Consider the following 13,857-nt stretch of genomic DNA (forward strand, 5'->3'; position numbering starts at 1 on the left):
CAGAGCAGCTGTATATAGCGCTGAGACCTGAATCCATTAGGTCGCCTATTACCGATCACATCTAAGTTATGAACTTAGATGTGATTGGTAACAGCTCGATCCTGCAGGACCCGCTGACCTGACGGATACAGGATACAGCGCTATATACATTATATAATATATTTATTTTAATTAGCGGGGGCAGGTTTATGGGGAAGGATTAGGGCCTGTTCACATCAGCGTTGGCTTTCCGTTCCGGGGTTCCGTGGGAGGTTTCCGTCGGGTGAACCCCGCAACGGAAAGTCAAACTGAAACCACAGCTTCCGTTTCAGTCACCATTGAAATCAATGGTGACGGAAACATTGCTAATGGTTTCCGTTCGTCACCATTCCGGCAGGTTTCCATTTTTGTGACGGAATCAATAGCGCAGTCGACTGCGCTAATGGTGACGGAAACGGAAGCTGTGGTTTCAGTTTGACTTTCCGTTGCGGGGTTACCTTCGACGGAACCCCAGAACGGAAAGCCAACGCTGATGTGAACAGGCCCTAAGGCTTCTTTCACACTAGCATTAATATACGTTTACATCTCTTCCGTCAGAGGAAGAGAGGATCGATACGTTAAACGGAAAGCAACGGTTCCATTAGAATTACCATTGCTTTCAATGGTAATTCTTTTGTATCAGTTGCTTTCCGTTTGTCTCCGTTCGCTAAGTTTCCGTTTTTTTTAAAGGAAACAAAAGTGCAGTCTGCAGAACTTTTATTTCCGTTCAAAAGAACGGAAACCTAGTGAACGGAGACAAACGGAAAGCAACTGATACAAAAGAATTACCATTGAAAGCAATGGAACCGTTGCTTTCCGTTTAACGTATCGATCCTCTCCCTCTGACGGAAGAGAGGTAAACGTATATTAATGCTAGTGTGAACAAAGCCCAATACAAGATATTAATATTAAAAAAAACAAAAAAAAAAACCAGCTGGGATTTGAACCAGCAACCTCCATGTGTAAGACAGACAAGCTAACCACTACATTATAGAAGCTGTCATAGACAATGCCTGTGAAACTGTAGTAGTTGGGGGTTTACTATTAGTCTCTGCTGCGTGTGGGTGGTGACTAGTCAGAGACTCACATTCAGACTGGCTGCCGCAGCGGCCGCATTCTGTGTGCACTGTGAGTGACTGTGAGAATCACCAGTCACAGCCCTGTTTGTAGCTTTCCCACGCTAATTAAGCACAGGAAAGCTACAAAGCCAGGAGTATTACTGCAAGGGGGGGGGGGGGGCGTTTTACTGACAGCAGAGGGCTCTATAGGGGGGAATTATCCCCCCGCCATAGAGCCCTGACTAGTTACTATACTGAAAGGTTAGGGGGGTCTGAGCATCTGACTGACTGCTCTAAAGGGGGGGGCAGAATCCCCCCCTATAGAGCTCTCTGCAGTAAGTCAGACGCTCAGACCCTCCCCCACCCACACTAATCCTTTCATTATAGTGATGTGAGGGCTCTATGGGGTGGATTATTCCAGCCCCATAGAGCCCTCTGCTGTCGGTAAAATGCCCAGACCCCCCCTTGCAGTATACTCACGTCACGGGTCCCGGTCCCAGCAAGGCAGGAACTTACCTCATGCTGCTCGTGCTGCTCGTCGCTCCTCCTGCAGACTTGCTCCTCTCTGCCTGCATGTGCTGTGTGCAGCGTCAGAGAGGAGGAGGAGTATTACAGACGTTCGGCACGTCTCTCCCCGGTCCAGTCCATCCCGGGCTGAAAATGCCGCCCCCCCCTTTTGGGTAGGTGGTGCCGCCTGAGGCCGTCGGCTCACCTGGCCTCATGGCAGATGCGGCACTGTGTGTGAAGAGAAGGTGTTATTTTTGCTTATTTAGCAGAGTCTGTTATGCCTGTCAATATGGTAGCATTAGCTCAGAATTATGTGGCATAGTGATGTTATTTAAGGAATGAGAATTAAGAACAACATCTATTCCTGATAACATGTGTAAGGAACATTTGCATTGACTGAGAAGTTTCTCATGATTGAAATGAAAGGTTGTCACAGACCCACCTCTATTTCTAGTATCCCTTAATACTGATACTGTATGTTTAACCCCTTCCCACCGCAGCTATTTTTCAGATTTTTATTTTTATTTTTTGCTCCCCATCTTTCAAAAGTCATAACTTTTTTTATTTGTCCGCCATTATAGTCCTATGGGGGCTTGATTTCTGCGGGACGAGTGATAGTTTTTCATGCCACCATTTATTGTACCATATAATATACTAGGAAAATCTTTGTGGGGTGGAAAATTTAAAAAAAAACAGCGATCCCTCCATTGTTTTATGCGCATTTTCTTTACAGCATTCACTGTGCAATTAAAACGGCATGTTAAATTTATTCTGCTGGTCAATGCGATTATGGCAATACCAAATTGATATTGCTTTTTTGTATTTGACATATTTTATAAGAAAAAAACAAACTGTAAAAAAATAACATTTATTGTGTGTCGCCAAATTCTGAGAGCCCTAACTTTTTTATTCTACCATTATAGTGTTTACCGTGGGTGTTAAATAATATTGGGTGTTATATTGTAATAGTTAAGACTTTTACGGTAGCAGTGATACCAATTATGTTTTTAACTTTTTTTTTCAATGCTTTAGGGAGAAAATGGGAAAAGGGGAGTTTTTTGAACTTTTAACTATTTTTTTTACAGAAAAAAACCCCATTATTTATCAGATTTTTCTTTATTAGTCCCCCCAGGGAACTTGAACTAGTGATCGATGGATCACTAGGAATATATATTGCAATACTAATAATACTAATGTACTGCAGTATATCATGTTTCTGACAAACATCTATTAAGCCCTGCCGGAGGCCCCCAGCCTGCCATGCCAGCCATGGGCACCCTGCTATCACGTCACCGGGGGGCCGATGAGCTGTTAGAGGCGGTCGTCCCCCTCTTTATACTGCTTTAAATTCTGCGGTCGCTATTGACCGCGGCATCTAAGGGGTTGTTACAGTGAAGTGTCGGCTGTGACATTCAGCCGACACCCGCGTTGTATAAATCGGATTCAGCCCATGAGCCCGATACATATGTCCCCTACCTGGCTATGGCGTTGGTATACGTCATACATCGGGAAGGGGTTAAAGAAGTTTCCCACTTAAGATATTTATAGAATATATGTAAGATATGCCATAAATTTCTAATAGGTTCCACCTCTGGGACCCGCACCTATCAGTGGATAGGGGTCCCCCGATCCACCCCATGATCCACTGGGTGCATACAGCAGAGATTGAATAAAGAGGTAGTGACTCCCCCCATTCAAGTCTGCTGAAGTTATGGAAACAGCTAAGCAGGCTTGACCTCAGGAGTTAGAAACCCCTGTCGTGAACTTGTTACTAAATCAGGTGGCCTACAGAATGGGTAAAATTTGAAAGAGTAGATCACAAATTTAAAATTAAATTTTTGCTGTGGTGCAACACCTACAACTGCTGCAAATATAACAGCGCGTGCAAAGTAATAACGAGAAAGGGGCCCCTTCAAACAGCTGATCAGCTGGAGTTCCCGTAATAACACCCCAACGATCTAATATTGATTGCCTACCCTAAGGATAGGCCATCAATTTTAAAAACCTGAATAACCCCTTTAAGCTGACAGATCCGCTTTAAGACACAGATGGAAAAACTCTATTTACGTTATTTTCTTCAATGTTTACTTATGCTGCTGTACGTTTTCATATAAGGATGGGACAGCTGTGATACATCTTTATTGCTAGGATTTTCATTTGTTGTTTATTTGTAACATTAATGCACTTATCATTTTTAAGGTCTTCTTTTCAGTGCTGATTGCTTCATCTACACTGGGACAGATGTTACCAAACATAGAAAGTATTAACAATGCACGAGGAGCAGCCTTCGAGATATACAAAATTATAAACAAGGTAATAAATGGTAGCTTGTGGATTAGTAAATGTGGGGATACATTAATTTGGAAGTTAATAAAAAGAATCTTCACTTTTATGGTGCTTCACAAGATTTTGTTGCAATTAGATAATATAATGTATAATGTAAGATACCTATCTCAAGATTATTTGGGATTCCAAACTTTGTGCAACAAGCGCTCTGTTTTACAAAGTCCTAAAATTGTCATACAGTTGTAGTGTATAATTCTGTAACAATTTGGTACTCAAATCTTGAGCTAAGGGACTCAAGAAGACTTTGGCAGTGGTCACTCGTTGCGGTAGTGTGCCATCTGCGGCCACGATTTGGGGATGCAGTTATGACCACACAGCCAATAACCGCACCACAAAAGTGTACTTTTTTCTACCACAATGTGTGAACCCAGCCTTTATGTACTGAGTACTTAGGATTTTTCTTCTGTCGGCACCTGGTCCAACAGAAGCAAATTGGGTTGTCAGAACCACAATGAAGGTACGAGCAAATAATAGTGCATATTATACCTTCTGGGCAGAGGTTGCTCAATTGTGAATCCTTGCTTTAAAGTGTAACTACTAAAGTATCACTATAGAATTTATTTTTTATTTTTTAACGTGCATATTTGGAATCTTTTTCCTTTTCTTCTTGTGGTTTCAGTAAAAGTACATTCTCTCTCTCCATTCTTGTTGACTGGACCAGCTTTTCCTGATATGAAGTACAACCTGTGCTGTGTGCTCTGACCAATCAGATGACTTCTCACTGCTGCTCCTCCTCTCTTCTCATGCCTTACTCCTCTATGTCTTGTATTATCTGTTTTATACTAGAGGGATTTTTTGTTGACTGAGGAGGTTTCTGAACATTAGACAGAGAACCTGCAGAAAGTGAAAGAGGCACTACAGGATGCTGGATAGAACTGTAGTAGTTCACATGTACTAGAGTCTGCAGATGGTAAAAAATTTTCAGCAGTGTCTAGAACAAAATAATAAAGATTCTTATGGCTACAATAGCTTATCATATAATTTCTTCTATGTCATTAGCAATTACCATGAAGTGACTAGGATAATTTCCACATAATTTAGAATTCATTTGAACCTGTGATCTAGCAGGTGGTCCACATACATCCAGTTCATTGGGAAATAAATATAGGGGTATAATGTTTAAATCTGACCGAGGGCCTCACCTTCATGGAGTTGGATATGGCAACAGCAATAGATAACAATAGCTCACCGACAATGCAGTAAAATGAGGGTAGACCTGGTTTAATTTAATTAAAAAAATTTGTAAAGACTAGTGTATGTTACAGACGTAGCCGTATCAGGGCCTTCTTTTTGTGGGATGAGTTGTAGGGTTTTTTTTTTAAAGTATTTTGGGGTATATAAAATACGTTATTTGACTCATATTTTTATGGAAGGAATGGGAAAAAACAGCAATTCCACCATTGTTTTTTTAGTTTGTTTGTTCATGCCATATCTGATATGTGTTGTCTTTTTGTATGGGTTGTTGCAACTGTGGCTGTACTAATAAACACATATATATATATATATATATATATATATATATATATATATATATATATATATATATATATATATGTATATATGTATATGTATATATATATCTATATATACTGTATGTTATATTGCGTTAAGGTGTTAAAGGTTCATTGAGTATTTAATCCGAAATATGTTTTTCAAATCGATCCATATGTCAGAATTTTTTATATCGTTTATGAATGATCCTTATCAATGTTGTGATGAACAAAAACAATAGATATTGGACATACATTATGTTTTTTGCAAACAGATCCATATCCAGTGGTAAAGTTTGTAGACACACGCTGGGCCCTTATGGTATCTTTTATACAACAATATTCTTCTGCCATTAGATACGGTGCATTCAGAAAGTCTTCTGACCCTTTCGCTTTTTTCACATTTTGTTAAGTTGAGGCTAAAATATAAAACAAATAACGTTTTTCGACATCATTCTTCACTCTATACCCCATAATGGCAAAGTGAAAACAGAATTTTAGACATTTTTGAAAATTTATTAAAAATTAAAAACTCAAATTTCGCATGGACATAAGTATTCAGAGCCTTTGTATGACACTTCAAATTCAGCTCTGGGGGCCTCCCATTTCTCTAGATCATCTTTGAAATTGTTCTACACCTTGATTGGCATCCACCTATAGTAAATTAATTTGATTATATATGTCTATATAAGGTCTCACAGCTGGCAATGCATATCAGAGCAAAAACCAAGCCATGAGGAGGAAAGAACTCCCTGTAGAGCTCAGAGACGGGATTGTGTGGAGGTACAGATCGAGAAAAGGGCACAAATAAATTTCTGCTGCACTGAAAGTTCCCAAGAGCAAAGTGGCCTCCATAATTCTTAAATGGAAGAAGTTTGGAACAACCAGGACTCTTCCTAGAGCTGGCTACCCCACCAAACTAAGTAATCGGGGGAGAAGGGCCTTGGTAGAGAGGTGACAAAGAACCCAATGGTCATTCTGGCTGAGCTCCAAAGATCCTGTGTGCAGGTGGGAGAAACTTCCAGAAGGTCAACCATCATTGCAGCACTCCACCAATCTGGGCTTTATGGCAGAGTGGCCAGAAAGAAGCCTCTCCTCAGTAAAAGACACATGAAAGCCATTCTGGATTTTGCAAAAAAGCACCTAAAGGACTCTCAGACTGTGAGAAACAATATTCTGTAGTCTGATGAAACCAAGATTGAACTTTTTGGCCTCAATTCTAAGCATCATGTCTGAAGGAAACAAGGCACTGCTTATCACCATCTCTAGAGTGAATCATGGTGGTGGCAGCGTCATGGTGTGGGGGTGTTTTTCAGTGACTGGGACAGAGAGACTGGTCGGGGTTGAGGGAAAGATGAACGAAGCAAAGTACAGAGATATTCTTAACGAAAACCTGATCCAGAGTGCTCTGGACCTCAGACTGGGCCGAAGGTTCACCTTCCAACAAGGCAATGACCTTAATGAGCTTAAACACACAGTCAAGACAACACGGGAGTGGCTTAGGGACAACTCTGTGAATGTTCTTGAGGGGCCCAGCCAGAGCCCTGAATTGAACCCTGTCGAACATCTCTGGAGAGACCTGAAAAATGTTTGTCCGCCGACGGTCCACACCCAGCCTGACAGAGCTTGAGAGGATCTGCAGAGAAAAATTGCAGAAAATCCATAAATCCAGCTGTGCAAACCTTGTGGCATCATACCCAAGAAGACTGGAGACTGTTATCTCTGCCAATGGCGCTTCAACTAATTCCTGAGTAAAGGGTTTGAATACTTATACAATATTTTAGTTTTTCCTTTTCAATAAATTAGCAAAGATTACTAACAATGTTTTCACTTTGTCATTATGGGTTATTGAGTGTAGAATGATGGGGAAAAAATGAGAAGACTTTCTGAATGCATTGTATTGTTGTAAGTGTATTTCAGTATATTATAGCTTAAAGAGGCTCTGTCACCAGATTTTGAAACCCCTATCTCCTATTGCAGCAGATCGGCGCTGCAATGTAGATAAGAGTAACGTTTTTTCTTTTTAAAACGAGCATTTTTGGCCAAGTTATTACCATTTTTATATTTATGCAAATGAGGCTTTCTAAAGTACAACTGGGCGTGTTTAAAGTTATGTACAACTGGGCGTGTATTGTGTATGTACATCTGGGCGTTTTTACTTCTTTTACTAGCTGGGCGTTGTGAATAGAAGTGTATGATGCTGACGAATCAGCATCATCCACTTCTCTTCGTTAACACCCAGCTTCTGGCAGTGCACAGACACACAGCGTGTTCTCGAGAGATCACGCTGTGACGTCACTTCCTGCCCCACGTCCTACATCGTGTCGGACGAGCGAGGACACATCGGCACCAGAGGCTACATTTGATTCTGCAGCAGCATCGGCGTTTGCAGGTAAGTCGATGTAGCTACTTACCTGCAAACGCTGATGCTGCTGCAGAATCAACTGTAGCCTCTGGTGCCGATGTGTCCTCGCTCGTCCGACATGATGCAGGACCTGGGGCAGGAAGTGAGTGACGTCACAGCGTGATCTCTCGAGAACACGCTGTGTGTCTGTGCACTGCCAGAAGCTGGGTGTTAACGAAGAGACGTGGATGATGCTGATTCGTCAGCATCATACACTTCTATTCACAACGCCCAGCTAGTAAAAGAAGTAAAAACGCCCAGATGTACATACACAATACACGCCCACTTGTACATAACTTTAAACACGCCCAGTTGTACTTTAGAAAGCCTCATTTACATAAATATAAAAATGATCATAACTTGGCCAAAAATGCTCGTTTTTAGAAAAAAAAAAAAAACGTTACTCTTATCTACATTGCAGCGCCGATCTGCTGCAATAGGAGATAGGGGTTGCAAAATCTGGTGACAGAGCCTCTTTAACGCATTGCTGTTGCTTTATAAAGTGCTATGTATTATGCAGTTCTGTGTTGTTTCATGTTGAGCCAATTTTCAATTATTAGTCATTCAATATGTATTGGATGACTGATGGTTACACTTATTCTTCTGTGTAGCAGATTAAATATATCTTGTGTGTGCTTTTGACATTAAACCACATTTGGTACAAATTGCATTACTAATGGTCAGTTGCTTTGCAAGACTTCTATGGAGGATTAGCACTGATTAACGTTATAGAAATTATATTGTGTGATTGAATACATGTTAGTATCAATATAGTTAATCTTGATATAAATATAATCCTACTGGGGCACACACACACATATATATATATATATATATATATATATATATATATATATATATATATATATATATAGTTTTTATATTTGCATGCATTTTTCATTATATGTTCAACTAGTATACAGCAATTTTGAAAGAAGGTTTCAATTTTGAAATACACGTGAATTCTCAGATCCGACCCATATTTTTAGATACTGTTTTAAGATGTATTTTCTAGGTCAGGATGAATACAGAAATTCATAAATATCAGTAAAGGCAACTAACCGTGAGTGACGTGGTTTATACTAAATGTGCTTAATGTCAAGAGCACACACGAGATGTATTTAATCTGAAACACAGAAGAAAAAGTGGTACCATCAGTCATCGTATGCATATTGAACGACTGACAATTGTATATTGTCTCCACACGAAGCAACACCGCACTGCATGAAACATAGCAATTTATGAAGCAATATAACATTTGTCGAAGCCACACCAAAGTATTGATCTATTATGTAATGCGGTTGTCTATATGAATCTGTTTCCGTATAACATATGTCAAATATCTAGCGTTTTTATCACAACATTGTTAAGGATAATTCATAAACTAAATGAAAAGCCTGACGTAATGGATCTATTTTGGAAACACATTTTTTGGATGAAGTACTCAATGAACCTTTAAAGAAACTGAATGTTAATTTGCATTTATTTGTATTCATTTGTATTATTTTGTTGCAATTTGCACAATTGTTGAGGTATATGTTATATGTTGTATATCATTTTATTCTGTTTATAGGGCTTCAAAAAGTATATCAAAATTCATTAATGTATTGTATGTGATCCATTTGGTACGATATACAGAGAATGTTATATATCATTAAGAGCATACACCATCTATATTTGATAGCATATCGTAATAAATATTGTCTTGTTATACTGAAAGACTAAGTGTGTCTAGAGAGTGTGGACTTGTATATTGGTCTGCCTGGTAGTTGTCTGGTAGTTTGATGGGTTTTCACTGGGTACTTCAGTTTGACTTTCTTGTTAAATGCCTTGCTCTGAATTTGCTCTAGTGTGTTTGTTTTGAGGAAGTAAATAAATAGATTAGATTATAGATTGACAGATATAAATATTATTATTTTATTATTTATTTATTTATCTATATAGCGCCATCAACTTCCGTAAGGCATTAAATAGCACAATATTGGTGTTACACATTGTAACAATTATATAAGACAGTGTGGTACAGACAAATGAAACATTGTTTACATTAGGATAAGATACATATCCTACATGAAATACATTAAGTAGGACCACTGCCCATACAAGTTTACAATCTAAAAGTAATAAGACATAGATACAAGAGGTCAGGGAAAGGAGTAAGCATCTTCAGACATAGGTGGAGGTGGTGTTGGAATACCAGTTGAGTAACACTTTAGGCCAGGTTACATGCTTGTTTTGAGTAAGCATTTGCTTGTAGGGTCGAAGAAAGCGAGTTCCAGTCTTGTATGTGAGAGTGTGAGGAGGCAGTGAAGAGAAGGTTGTCATTGGTAGTGTTTAGGTTATGTGTGATATCTGTATATTATGATAGAAATGTAGGACGGAGCAGAATTGAATAGGGATTTTTAGGATAGCGTCATGATTTTAAATTGGATTCTTTGTGTGGATGGGCAGCCAGTGGAGGCACTGACAGGGAGGGGGGTTAGAATTAGAGGAAGGGGAGAAGAGGTAGTTTATTCATATAGCAGAGTTAAGGATAGTGTAGAGAAGAACTTGTCAGTAGGACACAAAGAACTGATATTTTAAATATAAAAATATATTTTTTTACTTTAGCATCGCCCCATTGATAGTGGATCTACCGAGGGATACAAGCCAGACAAAGTGATCGGAAATATTGAATTTAACAATATTCATTTTGCTTACCCAAGCCGTGCGGATACACAGGTATGTTTTGTGTATTTATAATTTATTAAACAAATCATTCAAATATTGGATGTTTATGTACATTTTTAATTTTAGATTCTCACTGGTCTGAACCTGAAAGTACCGGCAGGTAAAACTATAGCTCTAGTTGGTATGAATGGCTGTGGGAAGAGCACGACCATCCAGTTGCTACAGAGGTTTTATGATCCAACAGAAGGGGAGGTAGGATTTTTTTTTTTTTAAATAAGTGATGAATTTTAATTTCTATTTGATAATGTGTATTATAAATGAATGATAAACACATGCACACACCTATCTTTATTTCCTTGGTGAACTGGTCCTGTGGGGCCAATTTACTGCCAGGCCCAGGCACATCCACTTTGGCTGCTATCCTCTTTGAGGGCCTGTTCACATCAGCGTCGGGTTCCGTTTGGGGTTTCCGTTCATCCATCGGAAAGACATATGGAAACTATAGCTTCCGTTTGCATTATCATTGATTTTAATGGTAATGTTTCTGTTGCAGTTGGTTTCCATTTGTTTTAGTTCCGTAAAGTTTCAGGCTGTTTTCACAGTAACAATAGCGTAGTTGACTGTGCTATTGTTTCGGTTAAAAAAACAGAAAATTTACAGAACGGAAACCAACTGCAACGGAAGAATTACCAATGACATTAATGGCAATGCAAACAGATGCTATATTTTCCATTCGGCTTTCCATTCATCTGTTGCTCTGATGGAATGGATGAACAGAAACCTCAAATGCAACCCGATGCTGATGTGAAAAGGCCCCTATGATGTTATAACCTATACAGAGGAAGGCCATTAGAGCATGCACAAGCAAAGATGACTCTTTGTACAGCAGAAGTGAAATTAGGCTTTAATCCAGACTATCTGCATAATTTCAGAAGAGAGTACAATAACTTTCTTTCACATTCACCCCTAGAGGGACTGGTTACTATTTCTTGATGGAAGAAATTAAGGAATATGTATGACAGTATAATTATTTGAATGGTATTGGGGAAATATAAATGTTAATTCTTTAATTTTATTCCCAATTTTTAGATTACATTGGATGGACATGATATACGTTCCCTCAATGTCAAGTGGCTAAGAGATAATATTAGTGTGGTAGGTCAGGAACCTGTCTTGTTTGGAACAACCATTTGCGAAAATATTCGTTTTGGTAGAGATGGAGTAACGGATGAAGAGATTGAGAAAGCAGCCAGAGAAGCCAATGCCTATGACTTCATAACAAGACTCCCTAACGTAATTATAATTTCACTAATATTTGTGCAGTTTAAACTGTTTAGTAGGTTTTTACTGATTTTATGTTCTTGATAAACGCCACTAAAAATATCACTGTTTAATTCTGTGAGTCTTTTCCACTGCTGGATTTAGACATACTGTAGAAGTTACATTTATAGCTGTAAATTTATTTATACAATTCCAGGAGGAATAACTGAGGAACTGCACAATGCAAAGATCGGAAACAACGTGTTCCAGCATTGTTATTTCATGGGAAATACAAATATAAATACACTAAGTGTACCATGTGACCGTAACCAGGAAATGCCGGCTTCGCGGCACAAAGCACAGAAAATTTATGTAATCGTCATGCTGTATGGCAACGGGGGCCCCATGGGTCCCCCAGGCTTAGGGGCCCAGTCGCAACTGCAACCGCTGCGACCCCTAAAGCTATGCCACTGGCAGTGCCCCTTCAACTGTAATGGCAAAACGTCAGCTCTTTTTGACTCTTCCCGGAAAGACGGAGTTAACTGAAGAGGGGCTCATAGACTTCTATGAGTTCGTCTACAGTTAACACAGCTTTTCCAAAAAGAGTTGAAGTTATATAGTTACAGAAGGGGCACTGCGCTCTGCTGAGCTTTGTTTTAGCGATCAGTGGGGGTCAAGACCTTAATAATCAAAAACTCTGACATGTCACTATGACATGTCAAAAGTTTTATAAAGTGACAGTTACTCTTTAAGATAACTTACAACTAATTCATGGTGGTGACTCTTACATGTACAATGCTACTCTGACCTCATTTGCTTTTGTAGCACTATCTTTCTTTTTTAAATGGGAAAATTAGATCTACAAAACAGCTAAATATCTAGAGATTTTAACTTTTATTGCGTTATTTTATTGCTTTTCACAGCAATTTAACACAATGGTGGGTGAGAGAGGAGCCCAGCTCAGCGGAGGTCAGAAACAGAGAATAGCACTAGCAAGAGCTCTTGTACGAGACTCAAAAATACTGCTTCTAGATGAAGCGACGTCAGCACTGGACACTCAGTGTGAAGCTTTAGTGCAAGCTGCCTTGGATAAGGTGATATATTTCATACACATTGTAATATGTTTTATCATTTATTATGATTACTTTTTTTTATTATTACTCTAATTATCATTATTACTTCTATGTAATTATATAGTGTTTTAATGTAATTTTATATTTTTATTGTTACTTTGAGGCTAGGGTTGGTCGGACCACCATTGTGATAGCACATCGAATGTCCACCATCAGGACAGCTGATATCATTGCTGGCATCCATGAAGGGGTGATTGTGGAGCAAGGAACACACAGTGAGCTCATAAAAAAGAAGGGGATCTACTATTCTCTTGTAATGCTTCAGGTAATGAATTCTGTATGGCATCTATTGAGAACTTCAAGTGGTCATGTAAAGTATAACACATCAAAATGCAAATGCAACAAAATACAGAACAGTCTAATATCTAGTGTCTAATTCAAGAAATTCCAATAATCCAGAAATTGAAGGATTACGCAAAAAATATGCACTAATAGTCTAGTCTGTAGTATTGCATTCCAACTTTACTTGAATATGAGCAGAGCTGCAGTCCTGCATCATGGCTGCTATACAGTGGTTGGGGCCTTCTGCTTCCTGCACTGACCCCTGCATAGCTTCCTGCCCTGAGACAGACAGAACAGCTGATCGGTGCGGGGTCCGGGTGTTGGGTGATCATGTACTGATGACTCATCCTGTGGATAGGACATCAGTATAAAACCTGGACAACCCATTTTATTTCCTTATAGGGGTTTTGCAAAATATTTAAGTGGCCAAGGAAGAATGGGTGCATTAAAAAAAATAATAATGAAAAGAAGCATTACTCACCTCACATGTCCTGGTGTTCCAGCACCGCTGCTCCGGTCCTCGCTGCCACTGTCTATTGAGATGGCTGCAGCGATGACGTGCTTCTAAACCCATGTGATCCCTGCAGTCAATCACTGGTCTCAGTAGGTATACAGCACAGGACCACTGAGGCCAGTGATTGGCTGCAGTGATCATGTGGGTATAAGGGCATGTCATCGGTGCAACCATA

The 13,857-nt window shown here is 39.4% G+C and overlaps 1 protein-coding gene across 2 annotated transcripts in view; it reads left to right on the plus strand.

Moving 5' to 3' along the window:
• Positions 1 to 1,683: 1,683 nt before the first annotated feature.
• Positions 1,684 to 13,857, plus strand: part of LOC142651982 (ATP-dependent translocase ABCB1-like) — a 61,386-nt gene continuing 49,212 nt past the window's right edge. Inside the window, exons 1-7 of one of the 2 annotated variants that reach the window (XM_075827305.1) lie at positions 1,684 to 1,756; positions 3,783 to 3,896; positions 10,434 to 10,544; positions 10,620 to 10,745; positions 11,583 to 11,786; positions 12,677 to 12,847; positions 12,990 to 13,151. In XM_075827305.1, coding sequence (XP_075683420.1) covers positions 3,825 to 3,896; positions 10,434 to 10,544; positions 10,620 to 10,745; positions 11,583 to 11,786; positions 12,677 to 12,847; positions 12,990 to 13,151 — 846 coding nt within the window. In that variant the 5' untranslated portion in view covers positions 1,684 to 1,756; positions 3,783 to 3,824. Of the gene's footprint in view, positions 1,757 to 1,783; positions 1,829 to 3,782; positions 3,897 to 10,433; positions 10,545 to 10,619; positions 10,746 to 11,582; positions 11,787 to 12,676; positions 12,848 to 12,989; positions 13,152 to 13,857 lie in introns of those variants that run through there. The other variant, XM_075827306.1, reaches the window with a different exon arrangement.

This window comes from Rhinoderma darwinii, chromosome 5 (genome assembly GCF_050947455.1).
Source record: "Rhinoderma darwinii isolate aRhiDar2 chromosome 5, aRhiDar2.hap1, whole genome shotgun sequence".
NCBI classification, from domain to species: Eukaryota; Metazoa; Chordata; class Amphibia; order Anura; family Rhinodermatidae; genus Rhinoderma; species Rhinoderma darwinii.